The sequence below is a fragment of the Impatiens glandulifera genome, chromosome 1, assembly GCF_907164915.1.
Source record: "Impatiens glandulifera chromosome 1, dImpGla2.1, whole genome shotgun sequence".
NCBI lineage: Eukaryota > Viridiplantae > Streptophyta > Magnoliopsida > Ericales > Balsaminaceae > Impatiens > Impatiens glandulifera.
In genome coordinates, this window is record NC_061862.1 from 54,314,922 (window position 1) to 54,339,282 (window position 24,361).

The 24,361-nt window shown below is 31.7% G+C and overlaps 2 protein-coding genes across 4 annotated transcripts; one reads left to right on the forward strand and one right to left on the reverse strand.

Annotated features, from left to right (window-relative positions):
* Positions 1–985: 985 nt before the first annotated feature.
* On the forward strand, positions 986–17,262 carry LOC124939457 (DNA repair protein RadA). 3 transcript variants are annotated; one of them, XM_047479939.1, is made up of 16 exons: positions 986–1,074; positions 1,153–1,910; positions 2,479–2,534; positions 3,517–3,575; positions 3,972–4,043; positions 4,906–4,989; positions 5,782–5,889; positions 6,189–6,251; positions 8,168–8,248; positions 8,843–8,908; positions 9,713–9,868; positions 10,140–10,217; positions 14,916–14,954; positions 15,275–15,357; positions 16,268–16,340; positions 16,932–17,262. In XM_047479939.1, exons 1-16 carry the CDS (start codon positions 1,072–1,074, stop codon positions 17,097–17,099), a joined length of 1,947 nt encoding a protein of 648 aa, XP_047335895.1. In that variant the 5' UTR covers positions 986–1,071; the 3' UTR covers positions 17,100–17,262. The 3 variants fall into 3 exon arrangements, with proteins under 3 accessions (XP_047335895.1, XP_047335902.1, XP_047335887.1); XM_047479946.1 differs by having other exon boundaries at positions 994–1,085; XM_047479931.1 differs by having other exon boundaries at positions 1,036–1,910.
* A 5,437-nt stretch (positions 17,263–22,699) lies between these two features.
* LOC124921726 (protein IQ-domain 26-like) lies at positions 22,700–24,100 on the reverse strand. The gene is made up of 3 exons (XM_047462418.1): positions 23,626–24,100; positions 23,373–23,543; positions 22,700–23,310 (listed from the first exon to the last, which is right to left on the reverse strand). The coding sequence occupies exons 1-3, from the start codon at positions 24,031–24,033 to the stop codon at positions 22,705–22,707; spliced, it is 1,185 nt and encodes a 394-aa protein (XP_047318374.1). The 5' UTR covers positions 24,034–24,100; the 3' UTR covers positions 22,700–22,704.
* Between the last annotated feature and the right edge of the window lie 261 nt (positions 24,101–24,361).

A 24,361-nucleotide genomic window follows, 5' to 3' on the forward strand; every position in this document is an offset into this window, starting at 1 on the left:
TTGATTCTCAAACAAGTCAAGTTGTAATAGAAGAAACCAGAGAGAAAGATACTCAGACTAATCAAGTTGAAGAAGGGGATATCAAGGATGATGTAAAGAATACCAAAGCTGACGCTGAAGGAAACAAATGCAAGAATCCTGAAATTCAAGAAGATGACAATACATATAAGAACCTTAAAGTCCTGAAAAAGAACTCTTTCTATTAGATTAGCACGGATTCGTACAAAGAAGTATTACACAATGGGAATAAACAAACCTCATCATCTTCTTCAATTCAATCTCCTTACATCGTAAGAGGAAAGAGAAGAAGGTCTTATGAAACAACATGTTTATATAGACATAAACACCCTGATTGTGGTAGTTATGATCTGTCTTTGATTGTATTTTTGTCATTTATAATCACTGTTGTTTGTTTTTACGAAAGTTACTAATCATTTATTTTTTAGTGTCTTTTGATTATCATCCTTCAATCATAGCTATAGTTTGTCTAACTTTGATTCTTGACCCTCCCAGTTTTGAGATATTTAATGAAATGGTATTAACCGTTTTTTAAAAAAGAAAGTTTATTTTGTTGAGTTTTGTATTTTTCTTTCCTACTCACTCACTCATTTTCTTTTGTAGGATTTTTTTGTAAGCGAATTTGTCATTTAACTTCATTTTTGTTTTGTATTGATGTCATTTTTATTTGAAACAAAAATATGTTAATTAATTAATCGGGTTTTATTTTAGTTGAGTTATGTTAATCGATCGAACCATCACAACTAAACATGTTCATCACGAATTACTAAACGGTTAATGTCGGCTCAATCTGTTAACTTTGAAAATGACCCGAATTATCACTAGAATTGTTATTAACTTTTAAAAGGATATTATAAAATAAGATGTGATATTCTCATTTTTAATTTTTAAAATTCAAAATTCAATAATTCAACCTAATATATAAAATGAGAAAGATAACTAAAACTTTGTAATTGAAGCCTTATAATATGAATTGCTTAAGCCCAGTCGCACAGCTCGAGCCCGGAAGGGTCTTCAAGTATTGATGGCGCGGGAGGAGATTCCAAAACGAAGATGGTCTCAGCAGAGTGACTCTCGTTCTCTCTCTCTCTCTCTCATACACACACAGTCACACTCACTCCGTCTCTCATGCAGGTGCTAGATATGAGGACAGTCAGAGCGGTAAACTCCCAGAAACAACTCTACACTCTTCTTTGGAAGCACAATCTGTCATCAGATCCTCATATTTCCTTTCCACGTAGTTCATGTCAAAAGCTTAAAGTTGCCCGCCTTTTTTGCCACGCTGATCGACTCACTTTACACTCCACCCGCCGCTGTTTAAGCAGAACATTCGCCACTACCACCACTGGCGATTCAAAGGAATGGAGCGGCCCAAATTCCTCATCTGGAGACACTGGTTCAAAACACGGTTCAAGCTCTGGTGTCTACACGGTTTATGATCCAATATCCCGACGGATGGTAACGAGAAAAGGAACTAAACCCTACGTCGTTGAGCAGGAAACGGAATCCACAGCTCCCTCGAATCCGGTTGACGAAGTTGATTCGACGGGGAGGATTTATGGTAATGTTCGGGAGCCTAGTAGGTCCAAGCAGGGTTTTAGTTCGGGAAATGTGTCAGGGTATAGGAAAAAGGGGAAGAACAAGATTGTTTATGTGTGTTCGGACTGTGGGTTTTCTGATGGCCAGTGGTGGGGACATTGCAGAGAGTGTAGGAACGTTGGCACCATGAAGATGTTTTCAGTGAACGAAGGTATTGAGGGAAAAGTTAATGGGTCTCAAGTTTCCGAGAATCTGATACGCTCGTGGCTTCCACAGTCATCCGCGGAGCCTGTTCCTTTGAGGCTGACAGAAGTGAATCGGAGAATCAACCACGCCGATTGGCGTATTCCCCTGTAAGTGTGCTAGATTAATGCTTGAAAGTAGTCTAACATGTAAAATAGCTTTAAATACATATTACCTATTCCTCGTATGTGAATGAATAGATAGCTGTTATTATCACATGGCTAGCTTATATTTATTGCTCAAGTTGTCTATGGGAAGATTGAATTCATACCATAGCTCTTTTTGCTAATCACCGGAAGATAACCTTTCTTTGGTCGAGTAGACAAATTCAAAATAGAATGCACCTGTTTTAATTTCGGATGCTGAGATATTCAGGCTAAAAGTTATCGTGGTTGAATGGCAGAGCACATAGAACTATAATTTCTGTTATTCAATTTTAGTTGCTTACCTAATTTCTGTGTATATAGAACGATTCTTTCTACATATTTAATTCAAGTTTATCTCACATCTTCAATTGATCAATTTGTTAACAATTAATATCTGATTATCACAATGTATACCAAATCTTTAATAAAATATACTTATGTAAACTGAATATGTGCGAGTTATTCTTACACGACTGATATGGGCTTTCTCTTTTTATGCATAAACCATTCTGAATCATATTATGATGATCAGGCCTGGAACTTTTGGAGCTGAAGTTGCTAGAGTTCTTGGGGGTGGTGTTGTTCCTGGTATACTTCTTTCTTCCTAAATTTTTGGTATTAACATTGGCCTGGTATCTAATATCAATATGGCTAATTAAGAGAAACATGAGCCAATTGCTATTTAATTTAATAAATAGGAACTGCTTGATAAAAAATGACAATACATTGTATATTGAACCGAGTTACTTCAACTTCAGAATATGGCATCTTTCTGCCAAACTTAAAGTTCAAATGACTACATTGCATGCCGGGGATGGTTATGTTTTTGGCAAAGAACCGTGACTTTTTTCATTTTTCATTAATCATGAGAAGCTGTTACCCTTAGTTATGGAAAGAGGCACATTCTACATTTATTTGTATGTGTAAAAGAGCAGTGCAAGCTGTCTGTGAATCTCAATTGAGTATGATTTTTTACATGGACTAGTTGTATAAGAATGTGAACTCACACAATGCGTCAACTTAATCAATAATGTTACAAAAGACTTTGTAAAGACTCATTCTTTCCATTAGTTTTTACAAACTACTCTTGGTCTCTTTTTTTAATATAACTTTCTACTGAATTCAATTGTGAGCTTACTGATATTGTGTTTAATTAGTTTGCAAAGTTAATTCTAATTTAGACATGGGGAATATTATATATACAACTAACAATGCTCTATTAAAAAAACATTGTAAAATTAGAGATGAATTTCAAGTGCGACTTTCTGAGCTCCTTCACACCAGTTAGAGAAGTTATTGTCACGTGCATGCTTGATTCAAGTAAAAATGTTGTTGTAGTGGAGATCCAAATGCAAACTTTTGAAGTTTCGCAAAAGACCCTATGAGAAACCAATCTACTTACAATTATTGAATTATACAACACACATACTTTATAATATACTAAGACATCCTAGTACATGAATGACTTTATGTTAAAATGTTATTTCTTATGCACTATTGTGTTGTCTGATGCTTGTTAGTAAGTGCTAATACAGGGTAATAAATAAGAACTTGATGTTTAATTCTGTAGGTTCCTTAGTTTTGGTTGGTGGAGATCCCGGAGTTGGCAAGAGTACATTGTTATTGCAGGTAATTGATTTCTCCCTCCTCTGGTAGGTCTAAAGTAGTTGAGTTGATACTACTCTTTGGGAATGTTTACATCGTTGTTCTCTACTAAACTTGTTTTGGAAAACTGTAAAAATAGTATTAGGGAATATTAGTAAATAGTATAGGGTTAACATTATAAGCAACTGACCTACTAATTTACTCTACTAATGGCAATATTACCCCTATACTAGTATATCTCTACTACTGCTACTTTACCTTATGTTCCACTAACATGCACAATTGACATGTTTAGTGCTGTTTCACTAAATAAGTTATGGCAAAATCATCAGGAGTATTTTCTTTCCATTTCAACTTCTATTTAATACTACATACATGATGATCTAAATTATTTGTCTTCTTTGACTGTTGAGTTGTAAGTTGGCATCAATGATCGCAGAAGGGTGTGGTAATGGACAATCAGCACCAGTTATCTATGTATCTGGGGAAGAGGTAAGAACTTATCTGTGCTTATTTACCTCAATTAATTCTTTAAACAAAAAACTTCTATTCTCCTAAAATTAAGTGGGCACCCACTTATCTCTTATCACTTAGCTTGTCAAGTGAATACGGGCAGAGTCTACTGATCAAGGAAGAGGAGAGACTAGTTGTTAGAGTTTAGCTGATAAGAGAGAGTAAGGCAGACAAAGTCTTGCTTTTTGTATTTTAAGTATATTTTACATGAGAGGGTTATGAATATAAATACAAAAGTTGTTTGACAAGTAAGGAAATAAATGTTTCAATCCAAATCAAATAAAAGACTTTTTCAACCTCATATTTTAATCACCAATCAGTCAGCATTTAAATTGATTTCTAAAGGAAATTTTATATTTCTGATTTTGCTGACTTTCCACCATATTTTCCACATTAAGTATTTTTACAAGAGTAAATCACTCACTCACTGCAAGGGACGTTAAGGGGTCCCTTCCCGTTGGGGTCAGATTAGGACCGGAAATGGGCAAAAAAGGGAAAATTATTTGGTGATCAAGTACTAAAAACATTCCTTGGTCACATTGTTTTCATGGTTTATCTGGTAAGGCCGAAGTTATACCAAAACAATGGTCACTTCTTTGCCCTCCGTGTATCTTGAAATTTCATTTAACTCTGCATTATTCTGTTCCAATTTCCCCCTTAAACTTCCAGTCAGTTTAAGTGAATTAGGATGTATCATTTCATATTACCCAAATGTTTTAGGTGCCTGTAGAGTTTTGCTACATAGATGCTAGTGCTGTACTTGTGGCTGGTCCTTTCTATATATGTGTATGAGAACACAATGTGAGACTTGCTGATCTCTTTCTCTGCTTCCTTGTGGCAGAGTGTGGAACAAATTTCTGACAGAGCGGACAGAATGAACATTGGCACACAAGATCTTTTTCTATATTCAAGTACAGAGATTGAGGTTCCACTTATGAACTTTGCAAATTCACTTTCTTGGTGTGCATATCTGCGATTTGATTAAATAACTAATTAATAATGGTTATTTTCTTTCATGTGATACTAGCAATTAAATGTTGAAAATCAGTGTTCCCATTTATTTTATTTTATTTTTGTACTTGTTAATAGTGGCGTTTCTGCTTGCCAGTAAGTTGTTGTGTAATAGCTTAGATCATAACTCTCTAATTTTAGTAGAATGTATTGAATAGATGAGAAATTTAGTTTATCAATCAATTCTAAAGTTTCAATGATGAATTAATTTGGTTTTCTTGAGAATAAATGAAAATTCCAAATAATTGAAATAGGAAGAATAGTAAGGGCTAGTTCCAAATATCTATTAGTTGTTAGATAACGAAAAATGTGTTTTGACTGAATTTAAAATGAGTGAATATAAAAAATCTAAAAATAAAATCATATATTATATTAATATTTATGAAGCAAATCTTGCCCTACTTTCACTTCACATCTGAGATTTTGAGTCTTTTGCTGGAGATGATTGGAATCCAATGGGTCATGCCGGTTAAGGTGAATGATGCTCATATCTTGTGTCTGTAAAATCTGGATTCTTGAGAATGGTTTTTACTTCACTGTCATTTCTAGAAATTAGAGACTACTTTTAACTAAATTCTTTATAAGAACACTGTTTATGCATGATGATGAAACATGGATTTCAGGTCTACAGGATTGCATATGTTTATTAAATAAACATGATATATTTATTTGCTTGTTGGTTTAAATTTATTTTTACCTTCTTCAGGATATACTGGAGAAAATTACACCACTCTCGCCCCGAGCTTTGATTGTGGATTCCATCCAAACAGTTTATTTGAAAGGTGTAACAGGAAGCGCTGGTGGTCTCATTCAGGTTTGGCTTGGCTGAACATTTAATCAAAACCTACTAACTAAAAATATTCATTTAACATTACAAAATTTGGTCCTTTGTTTTTTAGTTGAAATTGTATGAACTCTTGAATATTCATAGTCTCCATTTTTTATCCCATATTTTAGTTAATTTGCAAAATTGATGGATCTATTTTGTTCTTAGTGATCTCTTGTGTTTTGAAGTATGTTATACATGTCATTGATTACATGTATCTATGTGGTTATTGCATTTAACTAATGCATTCAATGTTAACTTGTTTCCTCAATGCTCCTACATGACAGGTGAAGGAATGCACTTCAGCTTTGCTCCGTTTTGCTAAGAAGACAAGCATTCCTGTCCTATTGGTGGGTGCATAACCTTATAATCAAGCTCCCTTACATCTTTTACCATTTGAGCTGTCTCATAAGAACTTAGAATATGATAGATATGTCCTGTTATAATTTCCTCAGTAGTATATCATTAAAGTAAGATGTCTAGGCTAGACAATTGGAATGCTAGTTTGAGTCTTTCAGACACTAGTGAGATTTATTAATTTGTTTGTTCAACATCTCATGCTTTTCTTCTTCCGTCTTTTTTACTGCTATTTGTTTCATTTATTGCTACTGTTTTCTTGAAAGAAAAGAAATGTACTTTTATTTTTTTGTCTTAGATAAAGGCTCAATTGTTGATTGGCAGTTCTATTGAAAGTAACACCATATATCAAGATTGTGCAGATTAAGCACATTGATGCGGACCTTAAATCCACAGATGATTTTATTATTAGTTTTATGTTCTCCAGTAACATATATATATATATATATAATACTTTTTGGATGTTGTATTGCATATACATAATTTAATCTCTTTCTACTCCTTCAACTGCCTCACTAGATTTCTAATTGGACACCATTTTGCTAGCCTCCAGGTTGTAAAATGCTTCTACTTTGATAATAGTCTTTACTTTTCTAAGACTTATGTAGAATTTGTGTATTTGCGTTAGGTTATGGGGAATACATACTCACTTACCTAAATATGAATGTTACAAGTTAATCTCTTTCGTTTTATATAACTTTGAAGTTGTCAAAACCTGTTGTCATTGGCGTAGGTTGTGGTATAGTTTTATTGTTCATTTGGGTTTATTTTAGTCATGTTGTATTTTTTATTGTTGATTTAAGTTTATATTATCCATGCTTCAAGTTAATCTGTTTCTCCTCAAACTATTCCATCATAACCGACTCATCCTTGTCATTCGATCAGATTTTTCTCCAATTATACCAGCCAAATCTTCTAAAAGTATACAGAAGATATTTTATTAATAGCAAGATGATTACAATGTAGAACCTAATGTCTTCTTATAGGCTACAAGTGGATGAAAAAAGACAAATAACCTTTTGATCTAATCCTAACATAGACACTTTGAACCCTAACTAATTCAATGTCTTCAATGTCTCTCAAACCCAAGTTGGTAAAGACTTCAAACAACTTGGGTTTGCAACATAAATCTGTCCTCCGATAGCTCCTCAATGACAAAAAATAGAAGTGCGAAGGCCAACAGATGACCATGGAAATAATCAGGGCAAAACTACTATAGAAACAAATATTTACCCTTATACATTCCTAAAGGAATGATGCCTTTACTGTTTCTGGTTTTGGCCCTAAACTTGTGATAAGCGGAATAATCCATCTGTTATCGCAAGTCATTGGTTCTAATCCACATGTAAAATTAGGAAATTCAAATTTAAAGCATCGAGGACCACATATAATAGTAAAGAGATTTTATTGAGTGCTAGATTACAAAAGTGGAGGTAAGTTAGGATCTTACTTATGCTAGAAAGGAAGATGGAGAAGAATAACTACCTTGGAGCTCATCCTAACATAATACCACTCTTAACCTGGACTAAAATAAATAAAAATATCTACAACTAAATGGTTCATTTCTTTTCAGCACCTCATAGTTCTCCTCTCCTATCTATCATCAGATGAATTTTAATACTGTTTTATTCCCTCCCATATGTTCATATTTTTTTATATGATTATTTCTGATTCATGAATACTATGGGGCAGGAGCTTGTTGCTTAACAATATTACTTTTCTAATTGTGGTTGACTCTAGCTAGACTGGCATTATTTTAAGTCTTCATCATGTAAGACTATGTACATAGTTAAAATTATTCTAAGGACAATTATATCTGTGAAAGATTCTATAATTTAATGTTCTTTCACTTGATTATTTGTTGAAACTGACAATGATTGAGATTAATCATGTCCTTTTAATGTTACAGATTGGACATGTGACTAAATCTGGAGACATAGCAGGACCTCGTGTTTTGGAGCATATCGTTGACACCGTTTTATATATGGAAGTTAGTGTCTTATTTAATTTAGTCCTTAATATAAAATAACTTCCATTTATTTTTCTTAAATGGTTTAAGTCACAGTGGATGACTTTGTAGGCTTGAAGCATATTATCTTTGTTTTGTTTTTCCATGGCTGTTTGTCACCCTCTTAACACATCATGACATTTGCTTTAATCAGGCAACTATTAAGATACCTGATCATGAGATTTGTCCTTTGCACATATGTTCTTTGATCTCAGGTGTTGTCTAGAATCAGGTCACAGAGTAAGAGCTTTTATGTTACTGCTCATGGTCAGCTTTTGGTTGTGGTCAGAAGCTGGTATTTTTGATAAATGAACCCCTTAGTTTTTTTTTTATCAGTAAAATAAAACTGTACAAAATGGACTCAAGCTAGCATTGACGTGTCAATTATGGGAAAGAAAAACATTAAAAGTGGTTATATTAGTATGTTTTGCCTACTATTTATAAAATGACCCTTCTCTTCAAAAAGAGTTTTAGTATGGGGATACAAAATAAATTTGTTGGCATTATTGTCTCTGCCAATGTCATTTGAAGTTTTATCTTAGAGCTGCTTCAATAATCACCTTCACATTAAATTAGGGAGAGAAGTGTTCATCTCATCGTCTACTTCGAACAGTGAAGAATCGCTTTGGATCTACAGACGAGGTACTCAATATTCTTTTTCTGTTGGTTTTTGTTTACTCTTATGGAAAATGCATTATGATCTTTTTGTGATTTATAGAGCCCAAGAACTGTACTATCCTCATTCAGTTGTTGGCAATTTTTATTCTATCTTGTATTTGTATATTTTAAGAAAGAAGGGTCAATTTTCCCATGAATTTGTAACCTGGAACTAGATTTGCACTCAGTTTATCACATTAGTTTATTCCTACAAATAAATTCAACCAAACAAGGGAACTAAAACCCACCAAAAACATCAGAATGATAAGGTGCTTATATAGATAAGCAGAAAATAAGTTAAGCCACCAAAATAGACAAGATGCAATGGCCACAGTAGTAATATTACAAATGAAACCTGGGCGTAATCTACCGTTTTTTAATGCCAGTGTTGATTTGGTCTGATGTTAGAAGTTCTTGGAAAAACTTGATCCAGTTAGAAGTTTAAATATTATTTGGAGGCAGAACTTTTGTCCTATTTTTTCTACAGTTGACAGATCTTAGTTTAGACTTCTGGATACTCTGGTATACTTCTTTTACATTTTCATTACAAGTAATGAGTGTATTTGTCAGTTATTTAGTATTTGAAAGATCTTAGTTCAATACTTTAGGTTCAAAGTTATTTAGTGTTATTTTCTTACTACCATACATAAATTTTGTGCTGGTGAAGCAAACTAATATGAGAAACCAGAAAATTTGTATTTACTATATTTTTACCAGACTGTAACTTCTTTTACACAGTAGAATATATTCTCCTCTTTGAAATGGTATCTGAATCATTGACTGGTTCAGCTTGGAGTTTTTGAAATGTCGCAAGTTGGATTGCAAGCCGTTCCAAATCCAAGCGAGATATTCTTAACAGAGCAGGATTCAAATTCAGAATTTTTAGCTGGGCTAGCTGTTGCTGTAATTATGGATGGCTCTCGTTCTTTTCTTATAGAGATTCAGGTAATTAGTTAATGTTTACCCCTGCATCTTGCTGTTCCCTATAGACCAAATGTTAAATGTCAAGTAATAATTGAATTCCGTGTTCAATTTATAGCTTCAAACAGACAAACTCAAAATGACACTCTTAGGATATGTATTTGATGAAATCCTTCATTCAGAAAGTTTCAGCTCTTGATAGTTTCTATAGAGATTCTAAAGATATTTTGTATTTTTAGCTTCGGAGTTTTTATATTTACTTTTGGGTACTCATTTTTTATTTATTTTTCCTCAGGCATTATGTATAGCCAGTTCAATAAGTGCAAGGCAGGTAAATGGGGTGACATCAAGCAGAGCAGACATGATTATTTCAGTTGAGTAAAATTTCAGTTCACAAAGTAATATTTCATGCATTATTAGTATCCTCGTATTCAATAAATGGGACAAATTATCATCCAATTGGAATCCAGTTGGGTGGGCAAGATAATAAGAGTACAGCAATTTCTTACTTACGCCAGAAATTAGAATATAACAAAAATGGGCGATCATAACTACATCATAAGCTATAAATCTCCGTCTCTTGTGCTTGAATTTGTAGTGGCTGGTGACTTCTTCAACAGTAGAAACCCATTTTATTCTTGATATGTTCTCTTAACAAAGACCGTTTGAGAACTCTTATTCACTCTGCCTCTATTTCCCTTTATAAAAGGAAAAGAGCATTTGTCTATTTTAATGCATGAAGGGAGCAAAAAATAACAAGGAACATGGTAAAGTTTGAAATTACAAGTTTCCCAATGCAAAATCTTCATAAATTTTATTTGGCATTAGATTGTAGTCTTGTGTAACGTATTAGCTGGATTAAGGTAATTAGTTACTGAAGAATTTTATAGAGAAAAAGTACTTCAGAAATTTGGAATGACTTGGAATTCTGAAGTTTAGAGAGAGAGAGAGAAAGAGAGAGAGAGAGATTTTGGGCAGATTAATTGTCTGAATTTACTTATTTATTATATATATATACCCCATTGACTACATTGACTACAGAAGTACCTAATTCCTACTCTTTTACCTATTTTTGGCATATATAAATTGATACAAGTTGTTCTTACTAAATTGTACTACATATTTAAATGAAAGAAAATAATATAATTTGTATGCCTTGATTCAGTATATAAATTATCTCTTGATTCCTGCATATAATCAATCAGCTGGAGTCAACAAACCAACCAACCAACCGGAATTAGGATTTGTCAATTAATGTTGATTTGCAACAATTTCCTTCCATATAAAACTTCCCTTGACTTTCATATTTCTATAAATTCTAAACTATTACAAAAAAACTTCAGTTTATAAAGGAGACTAGTTAAATAAAGAATAATTTCCATCCACTCGGGGTTAATGTCTCTTGGAAGACAACTGTGTTGTTTGGAATAAGGCCCGATATCTCCACACCCCTTCAAACAAGGCGGTAAAATCGTGAGGAGACCCGAAAGTTCTTGATTCAACACAAAACAGTGACTTTGGAGACAATATCAAGTTAGGTTAGGCCAACCTTGTAACTAGACGTGGTCATCTTTCTGATCTATGACCACAGTCGATGGCCACAAGGATCATCCTATTTCTCTACCCAAGTTTCATTCCATTAAAACCTCCCTTAGTCCTAGATATCCTGAACCATGTTAGCTTGCGCCGAACATATGCCTATGTCAGAAGTCTTGCACAATGTTTTCTTGTGAAAGGATAGAACATTTTCATTAAACCACATTTTGAGAAGATCTCAAAATTACGGAGAAACACCCAAACAAAAACAAGACAATCCAAGTTATGACATGATTAACTTATGAAAACAAAAAGTACATCAACATTAATTTTTCATGATCAAAGTACGGAGAGATTATTTAATGTCGTCGACAAAGCCCAGATCAAAACAAATCTCTGCTCGCCTTATGGCTCCTGGGCCATGTCTGCTTTACGTCCATCATACTTGCCCCGCTATGCAATTTGTATGTCTCTTGCTCGAGCTGAGATTTAACATATTTTCTTTGTTTTTTCTCACTATTTGGTTCAGCCTCATTTTTTTGGGGGGGGAAACAGTTTAGTGCCATTTCATTAAAAAAAATCAAAAGAGGGAAAAAAATACAAAAGTTTAAGATCAGATCTAGACAATTTCTAGATTTGACAATGAAACAATAATTGAATTACAGACAATAACAATAATCAATTAGCGCCTACAGCGTTTTTACTTTTATTCTACTTGTGACCTTCTCAAACGAAATATCCCATATATGGCAGAGCTTTCTATTCTCTTCATTCCTTTCGATTCCTCTCCAGGATTGAATGAGTGCATTTCCATCTGAAGTTATATCTCTCCAAATATCTTCAGCGGTTCTACTTCTTCAGCGGTTCTACTTCTTCCACTGTGAGCTCTTGAATTTCTTTCTTTCCAGATATTGTAGATTACTGCTCCAAAGTAGCATTTCAACATACTTACATAGAAGGATCTTCCTTTTGCTTTATTCTTCATCCACTCTTGGATTTTTTCCCATATTCTTGGAAAGTTGATAATGTTCATGTTTGCAGTATACATCCTCCAGATTTGTATTACAAAAGAGCATTCCCCAAATAAATGGTTTATGCTTTCCTCAACTCCCGAACATAGGACACAGTTGATATCAGGAATGTTTATATATTTTCGAATTCTGTCTTTTGTTGTCAACCTTTTCCTGTATACCAGCCAGAGAATAAATTGGTGACGAGGAATAATCTTTGGAGACCATACCACATTATGCCAATCTACCTCCTGTCCTCTTGTTCTAACAATTTCCCATGCCTTTCCTGTAATAAACTTCTCATTGCTTTCTGTTTTCCAGCTTATTTCATCATTATTTTCATTGAGTTGCTTTTGCCTCATTAGGTTTAGGATTCTATCACCTTCTGGAATACGCCTCAAAAGTGAATCACATCTACCTTCATATACGTCTCTAAATGAGTACTTGATGTATTCTCTTCTAACTTTGTTTCCTTGCATTTCTTCTTTGAATATAATGGGAATATTATCCAGCCAAGGATCATGCCAGAATAGTACCCCTCTTCCATTTCCAATTGTGGTTTTCACCATTTGAAAGGCATCTTTTCTTGTTTTTAGGATTTTCTTCAATGACCATGCCATTCTTTCGTTGATGCTTAGTGTCCAGATACTCTGCTCTTCTTTCATAAATCTTGTATGCACCCATTTGACCCATAGGGAGTCCGCTTTTTGCTCCAACTCCCATAAGCTCTTGATGGTGAGGGCTTTGTTCCATTCAACACAACTTTTTATTCCTAGTCCTCCTTCTTCTATGGGAGTGCAAACATCCTCCCATTTGACTTTTTTTCCTCCTCTTCCTTGTGTTCCCCATATGTAGTCTCTCATGATTCTATCGAGTTCAGCCATTACTTTCTTTGGGATGACTATCTGTTGTGCCCAGTAGCCAATAATTCCAAAAATGACTCTTTTAACGAGCTCGATTCTACCTGCATAAGACAGTTTTTTCGTAGCCCAACTCAAAACAGAATTTCTAACATTTTCTACCAGTTGTCTAAAGTGATTGTATCGGAGTTGTTTTGATGACAGGGGTACTCCAAGGTATTTCACTGGTAGTTCACCTTCCTTGATTCCCATAATATTGAAAATGTTTTCTTTCCTTTCTTCATTAACCCCTCCATAGAAAGCCTGACTTTTGTCCTCATTGATGTATAGACCTGTAATACTCGAAAAGATTGTTAGAGCTTCTTTGATTATACTAACAGATTTAACATCCGCATAAGCCACAAAAAATAGATCATCTGCAAAACATATATGGGTTATTGCTTCTTCTTTGCAGTACGGGTGAAATTTGAAATGATGACTTCTCAGAAGCATTTTTAAAATGCAGTCAAGAATTTCCATTATTAAGACGAATAAGTAAGGAGATATAGGGTCTCCTTGCCTTACTCCCCTTTCACCCTTGAAAAAGCCTCCATGAATACCATTCACGCTCACAACAAAGTGAGGAGTGGAAACACATTGCATAATCCAATCAATGAAAATAATTGGAAAACCTGCAGCAAGGAGGAATTCGTGGATTGATCCCCATCTGTGATCTTATATATGGGGTAAATGTCTCGCACTGTGGGCACGCCATTGAGTATGCTGCCAAAAAACAACTTCAACCAGATAAGGAGATCAGAAATATTAAACTGAATTATTATTTCAGTTGTCCAAATTAAAACCCAAATAATCAAACAGCAAGCAGCAGACAACAACATACAACAACTTCGTTCTAGCGCGGCATGAGAAGAGTTGAATTCCTCTTCCAATGGAAACACCGGCAATTAGCGAAGGCATCGAAAGACTGTCGGAAATAGTCCTAGAGCTCTGATGCTACATAAATTTTAAAGAGAGTACTTCATATATTTGGAATGACTTGGAATTCTAAACTATTACAATGAAACTATTATTGATAGGAAAACAAAAGAGACTAGTTAAATAAAGAACCATTTCCAAAATAGCATAAATGAACGTTTTGTTAGGAAGACACAACTCCCAACCAATCCGAGTTAATTTCTCTTGGAAAGACAATGTTTTGGAATAAGGCCTAGTTTGATATTTCCACAGATAGGGCTCTAAATAATAAAGAGGCCTTTAGGTTTATTATATTAGTTAATATTACCCTCAAGTTAGTTTGAGGGTTATATTAATTGGTTAGAATAGGTCGTGATTCTAAATAGCTGAAGGAGGAATCAGTTAATGAATATTCAATAGGGGTATACACTCTTCTTAGCTATGAGATTCTCCATGCTTCTCTCATCTAGGACTTAAATCATTCCCTTCTCAACTCTTTCCTTGAATTTATATATTCTCTATTACAAATTCCTAACCAAAACCTATGAAAGTGTTACAGCTTGTTTTTCGTACTGCATCTTATGTTGTATATTGCATTACTAATGTATTAGAACTTGGAACTGTTTTCTGTAACTAGCTGGAATATGTCTGTCATAGTATAATGCACTATGGAATCTCAACCTTGGAACTGATTCATGAATCATGTTGTAGGTTTTGGTGAAGCAAGCAGGCTTAAAGCTCCAACAGAATGTAATTCACGGCTCTCTTTGCTCCTTATTCTTCCTCTTTACATGTTAAAGCACAGTTTCTCTTGATGAAATCCAAATTAGTTGGTGCCCTTGTTGCTTCTGATACCTGTTGGACTTATACCCCAATAAAATGACATTAAGATGTTGATCATCTGATGGAAGTCTTATTATTTCATCGAGGAAGAATTAATTAAAAGATCAAACAACATAAGACATAGATTATGGGGTTTTTGAGCATTTGACCCAGGCTTTGGCGGTAGTCTAACATATTCATTGTAAAATTGACATTAATTATTTTTTAACTCTTCGTTCTTTTGCCAGGCTGTCTTCATAAATGTTGTTAGTGGGTTGACATTGTCTGAGACAGCTGGGGATCTCGCTATAGCAGCAGCAATTTGTAGCAGGCATGTACTATTGATTAATTTGACAATGCCTTTAAAATAGAGCTTACATTTGTATTTATTATTTGTGACGTCCCACCTTGCTGAAATAACACCAAAATTTTTTGTTTCTGTCAGCTAAGAGGTTTATTTACGAAGTTGGTACTTATTTAGACTTTTTATTGGTTACCTTATTGTACATTCTTTAAGGTCATTGGAGACATTAAGGCTTGTTATGGTTTGCGATTGATCAACTGAAAATTAGGTGTTGAATAAAAAATAAATGATATAAGCCAAATGAAATATCTAAGTTTAAGTACTTAACATGTATGTTGATTTGATCAAATGTAGAACTAATGCCGAGGAGGTACTTAAAAAGATAGTTGATTTTTGGACGGTCATTCATATTTTACCATTAAACTATATTTTGAGCTTAATTTGAGTTGAATCTAAAAGATTTTAAACAACAGTTATCAAACAAACTTAATTCAAATAAACAGTTATTAAGTGATAAGTTATGTTATTAAACACAGCGACTTCATTTCATGCTCTTTTTAGTGCCTAGAGTTCTAAACAATTTTTGGTAAACATTTGCAAAGCATTTCTCCAGATAATCAATCAACAGGTAAAACTCAATGGTAGGGCATAGCTTGTGGAAATAACTGTTATGGCACCTAAGTGGGTTAGTTTTTGTTTTTCTGACTCCTGTATATATCCTATAAGATCGAATGTCTGCATTATTTGGACTAGTCTTCTAGAATCTTCTCCTTTGTTTGGTCTTAGACAGACACAATTTAACTTTCTCAATGTGCACCTTATTTTTCTAGGCTTAGTTTTCTTGTAGTTTGGAGTATTGATACCCTTATTTTCTTTTTCTGTACTTATATAGTATCTGTTTTAGATAAATTAACTGTAAATTATTATTTTTTCTCAGTTTCATGGAGTCCCCCATTCCCAATAATGTAGCCTTCATTGGAGAAATTGGACTAGGTGGTGAGCTTCGCTCAGTAAGTGTTACTTTTTCTACTCACGTCTGTTTGAAATACCAAGGCCAATTATATACCCAAACTAGTTTTCCAATAAGTGTACCACCTATTGATCATTTCCTTTCTAATAGTTTGATATTGGTCATGCATTTTTTAGACTTCTAACCACAATATTATGCCGGTTCATTGTAACTGTCATTAAACCAAGTATCGTAACCACATCTCACTAAAGCTTTTATTCGGATAGTTTGATATTGGTCGTGCATTTTTTAGACTTCTAACCACAAAATTATGCCGGTTCATTGTAACTGTCATTAAACCAAGTATCGTAACCACATCTCACTAAAGCTTTTATTCGGATGGGTTTTCTAATCATAATGTAAACTCAATACAGTCCCATGTATCTTGTTTGAGTTAATAAGGGATTGTTTGTTCGATGTAGGGTTTTTTTTCAAACAATTCAATTATTTGGAAAACTTATTTGATGAAAAAGTGGATTATTTGGGTTAAATGAGTAGGGGTATTTTAATATTTTATTAGATGCTTTGGATGAAGTGATTGGTAATAACCTGTCATACCTAAAAGTGTGTGATTGATACAAAATTTGGTTAGGTACCGAGAATGGATAAAAGGCTAAACACATTAGGGAAGCTGGGATACAAGAAATGTGTAGTTCCAAAATCGAGTGAGGGAATGCTTGTTGGTCTTGATATTGAGCAAGAAATGGAGATTGTGGGCTGCAGAAACCTGAAAGAGATGATCAATACAATTTTCACATGAATGTAATCATTAGTCCAGGTTAGATACTACTTTTGTCATTTTGTTGTCAAATATCTGTATTTTTTTTTATGCAGTACAGTATTTATTGTGACTATCGCAACACTGTTGATATCGTCACACTTAAACCGGGTTTTTCAGTTAAAAGGGTGGTTGTATTTCTTGTAATGATGTCCTAGACTAAGGATGACAATTTGAAACCGTCCCGCGGTAACTGAATTGAATTGTCCAGTTTGGGGAGGTTTTTCACCGGTTTGACCGGTAGTTGATCGGGGATGGTATTTGTGTCCACCGTCCCACTCCACCCCGATCTCACCCAATTCTGTCCCGAACACTATAAACACAATTATATATAAAATCACCAATATATTTATTTATTTATTATATTGTATAATTGTTTTAAGATTATTTATGCATAATAATATAAATTTTTAATATATTATACTATATATTATATAAAAAAAATCTGTTTATATAATTTTATTTTATATTTTAGAAAATATGGTATAAACGATGTCTTATAAGATTTCTCAAAATTGAACGGGGCAGGGATGGTAAATGCATTCCTCGTCAATTGCTATCCCTAAGGTACACCATTTGGTTTTTTTGGTTGAAAAGTTATAAGTTAAGTTTTATTCATTCCAATCTCAATTAGACATTATCAATTTAGTTTCGGGCAAATTACTGGAGCGGCTCCTAATTACTCCGATCGCTCATTTTTAGCCCTTAAATTAATTTTTGAAACAAATCGCCCTTCAACTTTTTGATTAAACTTAAACTTAAAATATCTTTTTTTATAGGACAAATTACATGGACGGTCTTAATAATGTTAACCTTTTAACTGTTCAATTATTTTTAACCCTCAAATTATTTTTTAAAATATATATTATATAAATATTATATATAAATTAATGATTCAAGATAATATATATAAATTATATATATATATAAATTATTTTAAACTTTATTTTATATAGATATAAATATAAATAAAAATAAATAATATATATTATATAAAAGATTTAATAATTATATAAATATAAAAATTAATAATAATAATATGTATATATATATATATATAATATTATATATAAACGATTTAATAATTAAAGTATAAAAATTAAGAATAGAGATAATATATTAAAAAAAAAAAATTAAGCTTAAGCTATTATGTTTAACAAAAAAGTTACATAACAAAAAAGTTGATGGAATGGTCATTGGTGACTTTTCTAAAAGTTGAAGGGTCGATTTATTTCAAAAATTAATTTAAAAGCTAAAAGTGATCGATCGAAGTAATTAGAGAACCGCCCAAATAATTTGACCTTTAATTTATGTTTAATTAAACCAATGTGGTTGGATTGAAATAATTTTTAAATAAATTTTAAATAACACCACCACATATAACTTCATCAATTAATTTATCTATTAAAATATTTTCTATTTAATAAAGAAAACCCTGTTTTTCCTAAATATTACACCATTTAAAGTTTTTTTATTAAATAATTCACTTTTTTATAATGTTATATTTTTTAAGTGACAAATAAAATGTAATTAAAACACTTTAATAAATTATCATCCAAATTCATAAATGGTTTGTTTTCACATGTAGGTGAGAGTTAATATTGGGACAAACAGTAACTTGTTTATAAAAAAATTGTTACTAAAAAATACATTTTAAATATAAGTAGTTGATAAAAAAAATATCTATGCAATGTAATATGTATATTAATATAAAAAATGACAAGAAAATATTTATGTATAAACTGAAATTTGCAAAGAAAATCAATTAAATAAATTTATAATGCAGAAATTTAAAATTTATGACATTCATATTCCTTTCTCATTCACAACAACAACAACAAAAATTCAAAATTTTCATATTCTATTTTCACTGACAATAAAAAAATATATCTTAAATGAAGAGAAAATTATAGTTTTAAAAAATAAAAATAAAAAATTTATAATCACTTTATCAAAAATCATTCTCAATTGATTTAAAAAAAAATTATTATAAATTTTTTACCTAAAACAAATTTATATCTAATTCAATCACATCTTTAATATCAAATAAAAAAATTATTTTAACAATTTTTAAATAAAATAAAAAAATAGTTTTCATATGGTTAACTATGTAAATCTATATATATAGTTTCAGCTTCCCCTTTTTTTTTAGTAATTATTTTATTTTCAAGCTTAGATATAGCTAAATAAAAATGATAATTTTAATTAATCTATTTGTTTCAAAAAAATAAGTAATTTTGATTCTTGATAGGATTTTGGTTGGATCACAATAAAGAAAACGGGTCAAGCTTTGATAATTGGGATATATGAAGAACTTGTTACTCAATGTTACATAAGCATTGAGAGAATGGGAGATTACCTTATTGATCAGGATATGTAGCTTTTGTCTTATCTTTAAGAAAATTCTTGGTAATTTGCATCTTCTTCTTCAAGTAAATAAATGTTGTAATTTGACATGCTCAAAATCATTTATATCTTTCTGCTTTTGTGTAACTTGCAGTTGGTTTAAAATCAAATGACTTATTCTAGTTTGAATATGGTTTATAATCAGAAATAACCAAAAACATAAGTAGAATCCTCAATCACAAAACTCTTTGTATCATCAAAAACCTCACTATTTATTGAATCATTAACAATATAACATTACTTATATATCTATTTATGTATCTATTTAGACTTTTAAATAAAATAACAAGATTGTAGAGAAAAATTTAAATAAAATTCATTTTTAAATATTTATATAACTCACTCAACTTTGCCAAATTTTAATTCTAGTTTTGAGTGTAACACTCCAACCATTAAATTCATTGTGATAGTTGAATAATTTTGTGAATGTATAAATATTTTATAAACTAACTTTTGACCAATTGGTTAATCTATATTTCAACTAGTTACTAACTAGTTATACTCATTTACTCATCGATTTTCCATAACTATTAACATTATAAGATGATTTATATATTTGTATAAACCCATATATATATTTCAATTTTGATGTTTACCTATTAACTTTATTTATAAATAAAATACTAATAATTTGAAAAGAAATTTTATATACTTTAGAAATAACACTTCACTGTCTGAATGTTCTTAAATTCTTTTCTAAGTATAAGAAAAATATGTTTATCCCATATTAATAAACTATGATTAATGAATAAGATGATATAAGGTTACTTTCATTCAGTTTTAAAGTTGGGATAGAATGAGTGTTTGTATAATAATTTTAACTAATTTACACCAAAATATTATAATCAAAAGATATTTTAAGTTTAAAATATAATTTTCTCTCTTACTTTTCTTATTATTATTTAAGTTTATAATTTTTAATAAATTGAATATTATTTATCAAACATATTTTAACTAATAAAATAAGGAGGAGTGATAGGGGAATGAATTTGGGAAGGGAATGATATCATCCGGTTGAAAAAAATAAAAAGGGAAAGGAAGAGAAAAATTATTTGATTTTTTCAGCCAATCAGATTGTTTCATGTTATTTTCACTTATTCCCTCTTCCAAATTTCTCCCCCAATCATTTATTTAAAATAAGTTAAAGCTAATAAATAAAGTATAAACTAATAACCCTAATAATATTAGAAATATATAACTTTTTTTATGTTTAATTATTTAATTTATTAATTAAAACATTAAAATTTTATTAATTCAATTTTTTTAAATTTCAATTTTAAATATAAAACGATATTATAACAATTTAATTAATTAAAATTTTAAATAAATCAATTTCTCATCCAACACTACAACAAAAAATAATAATAATAATAATTTTAAATAACTTAATTTTGTTTTTTAAATGTAATAAATAATCTAGGAAACTGAAAATCCTAATTTATCATCAACACACAGACACTGCCCGAAATGTCGAGTGACGCTTGGGTAATAATGATGCGGTCAAATGTAGTGGGCGCAGTTACCAAATTGTCCCTGCTGCATGACCAAATCAAACAAAAACACATTATCAATCACATCAACTTTTATATTTCTTTATGTATTATAGACTTAGTTAGGCCTGCTCAGACACCAGGTTTAACATTTTTAAATAATCTACCATTTTTTTCATCAATAATTTTTAAATTAATCACCTAATTAAAAATATCTCTCATTTATTTATTAAACCCTAATCTTCAAACTTCTTATCTTATGAAGGGTTTATTTGATGTTTGCCTATTAATAGAATAAAATTCAGTTTTTATTCTATAACTTAAATATTCTATCAATAATTTAATCAATAAATATTAAAATTATCTTCTAATTTTATTCTTTCTTTTTAAACTATCATTCTCTCACTTAAACCATATCATATAAATTCAAATAATAAATTAGTCTTCAAATTTTAAAAACTATTTTTTTTTTTTCTAGTTTTTATCGAACATAAAACCCAACAAAAAACTCTTTCCTTGAACAAGCCCTAAGATATGGACATGGTTGAATTTTGGTTATTCAAATAACTAAAAAAAATAAACGTCATTTCATTTTCCTTATTATTTATTAATTTATTAATTTATTAAACAAAATACTAAAATATATTATATTTTAAATTATTACATTTTATTTTATTTATATATTTCATACCCTTAAAAAAAATTAAAAAAATATATTCTTACTTCTTCGAAATAATATTTTTTCCCTCTCTAAATTATTTTAATAACCCCAACCTAACAAGGCCATAGTTTGATAAAAATTTGAGGATTTTGGTTGAGATTTTATCCATTTTTTTTATAAATTTTATCTTTATCACATCATTATTATTCTAACTATCCAATCATTTATTTCATTAACTAAAATATTATTTTTTTTTATTTTTTTTAAAAAATTATTTTTAAATATAAAAGGATATTATAATAATTTAACAAATAAAAACTCAAATAACTTACTTTTCCATCAAATCTAAAAGAATCCTTAAATAACTTAAAGCATTAAATCTTAAACTCTAATCCTTAAATTATAAATCTTAAACCCTAAATCATAATTCTTAGGTCTTGAGTTTGAACCCGTCAAACTTGCAAGTTATATGCTTAACTCCCATGTGCCCACATTTTTTAGACATCAAGATAGTTCAATGATAAGAGTCGGCTTAAGAGACCAAAATGTCACTTTCCATCTATAGTGCTTTGAGTTTAAGCAGAGAGTCATGACGGTGGGGTGTCATGCTAATTCTTCTTTAAATTTTAAAAATTTTAAATTAAATTCCTAAACTCTAATTTTGTATCTTAATTGTGATCCTTAAACCCTAATTTCTAAATGTTTTCAATATAAGTAAAGATAAATTTATTATTTAATAATTAAAAAAATAAATAAGAAGTAATGAGAGAAGTTGAATTAGCAGACATTAGCTATGGTTACTCTATTTTTTTTTATTGTACAAACAAACCCTCTTTTCATTTGTACATGGGTTTTCTTTTCTTTAAAATTTATTTATTAAAAGATGCAATTTGTTATCACAAAAAAAAGAAAAAGAAAATTTCATTGCCAACACAAATTTACACAACAAGTTCATTGCCAACACCAATTTGTTATCACATCTCCTTTCTCTGTTACTTGAATTGAAAAAAAAGATTCAAAATGAAAAAGCTCAAAAGTTCAAATCTTCATTAAATCGAGCACACGACTTATTCATCCTAACCCCACTAAAGCTATTTCTCGACGCCATTATCTCATTCAAAGACAATCTCTTCTTCGTCTTCATCATCATCTCCGGCCTCTGTCTTGGTGCACTATAAGACCTCAATTTAGCACAAAACGATTCAGTATTCGCCATATAATTAGGAGAAGAATTCGAATACGGCCTGAAAAACCTATCTCCACACACACTCTTCGCCGGCGTAGCCGCCGCATTCGACCGGTAAGAATTCGCAAACCGTGGAGTACTCTGAGCAGTTGACACACCTCCCCTCCATTCATCTCCATTAATCATCCCCCATTCAAATTCTTTCAAGTTTCTTGGTGGTTCTGGTACTGAAAGCCTCCCTGGAAGGGGAAATGAATCAGTTGGGTAATGATAATACGTCTCTTCTGATATTGGGTTGGTTTGAATTCTCCTGGATCTTGACTTGGGTCTGCAATTTGAATCGATTTCAACTATCTTATCACTTTCATCGAACAGGTTGTGTGCATTTTCATGATCAGATGAAGTTGAGAGTCTCTTGCTGTGAAATTCATCGTATTGTTGTTGTTTCTCCTGATAAAAATTAAACAGTAAGAAAAGAAAATAAGCGAAGAGATTTATTCAGTAGTAAATACCTGTTGAGATCTGATTCGAAGACGAGCTCTTTGAGATCGAACAGAGACTTGAGCTCTAATAAGAGCTTGCATACTATGAAGAGTTGCTGCTGCTTGTTTTCGTACGAGGTACCCTCTTACTAAAGCTTGTAGCTTTACCAATCCTTTCAATGCCCTCAATGCCTTACGAGCCTAAAAAAAGGATTATTTGAAAAGAATTTAGTTTGGTTTAAATTTGAAAAAAGTTTAGAAAAACAATAAATTCATTATTTACCAAATATCCTCTGAAAACGTTCTGGATCTTGACGGCGGCGAATCTATATCTTCCACCACCGCCGGAAAGCATTGTTCCTCTGCCTTGACTAGTGAGATTCACAACAGCTACGGCTGCCTGAGCAGCAGCTATGGCGGCATCGGCGGCGGCAGCTGTGGCGGCAGCTACTGCGATTGCGTGCTTGTTTTGTTGATCCTCTGTTTCTGTAAGGAGGTAAGATCTCATATTCCAGGAAGATTCAGTACCTCCTGATTGAGGAGGTACAAAATCGGTGGTGGTGGTGCTGTTCTTGGCAAAACTCCATCTTTTCTTCTCCTTAGTGGTGTCAGATGAAATGGGATTCTCTGTTTTTTCCTTTTCTTTCTTCATTCCAAGTAAACCCCGCAGCCATCTGATAGTTTTCCCCATTTCTTCTTGAAAATATTTGAGAGAGAGAGAGAGAGAATGAATGGGAAGAAGAAGAAGATAGGATTTAAGAAGAGATTGAATAAGTAGTAAGTAAGTCGATTTCAAATGTGGGCACATTTATTATTATTATTTAAAAGAGAAATATAAATAAATAAATAAATGGAAATCTGACACAAGCCTCGTGAAGAACCTGCATGATAAAGACAAAAAGGTTGTCACAGAAAGGGAACAATTTAAAATTAATTAAATTCAAAAAGCCTGAATCTTTCTCTCTCTCTCTCTTTCTCTCCTTCTCCCATCCAACAAGAATTAACGGACCTTTTCTGTC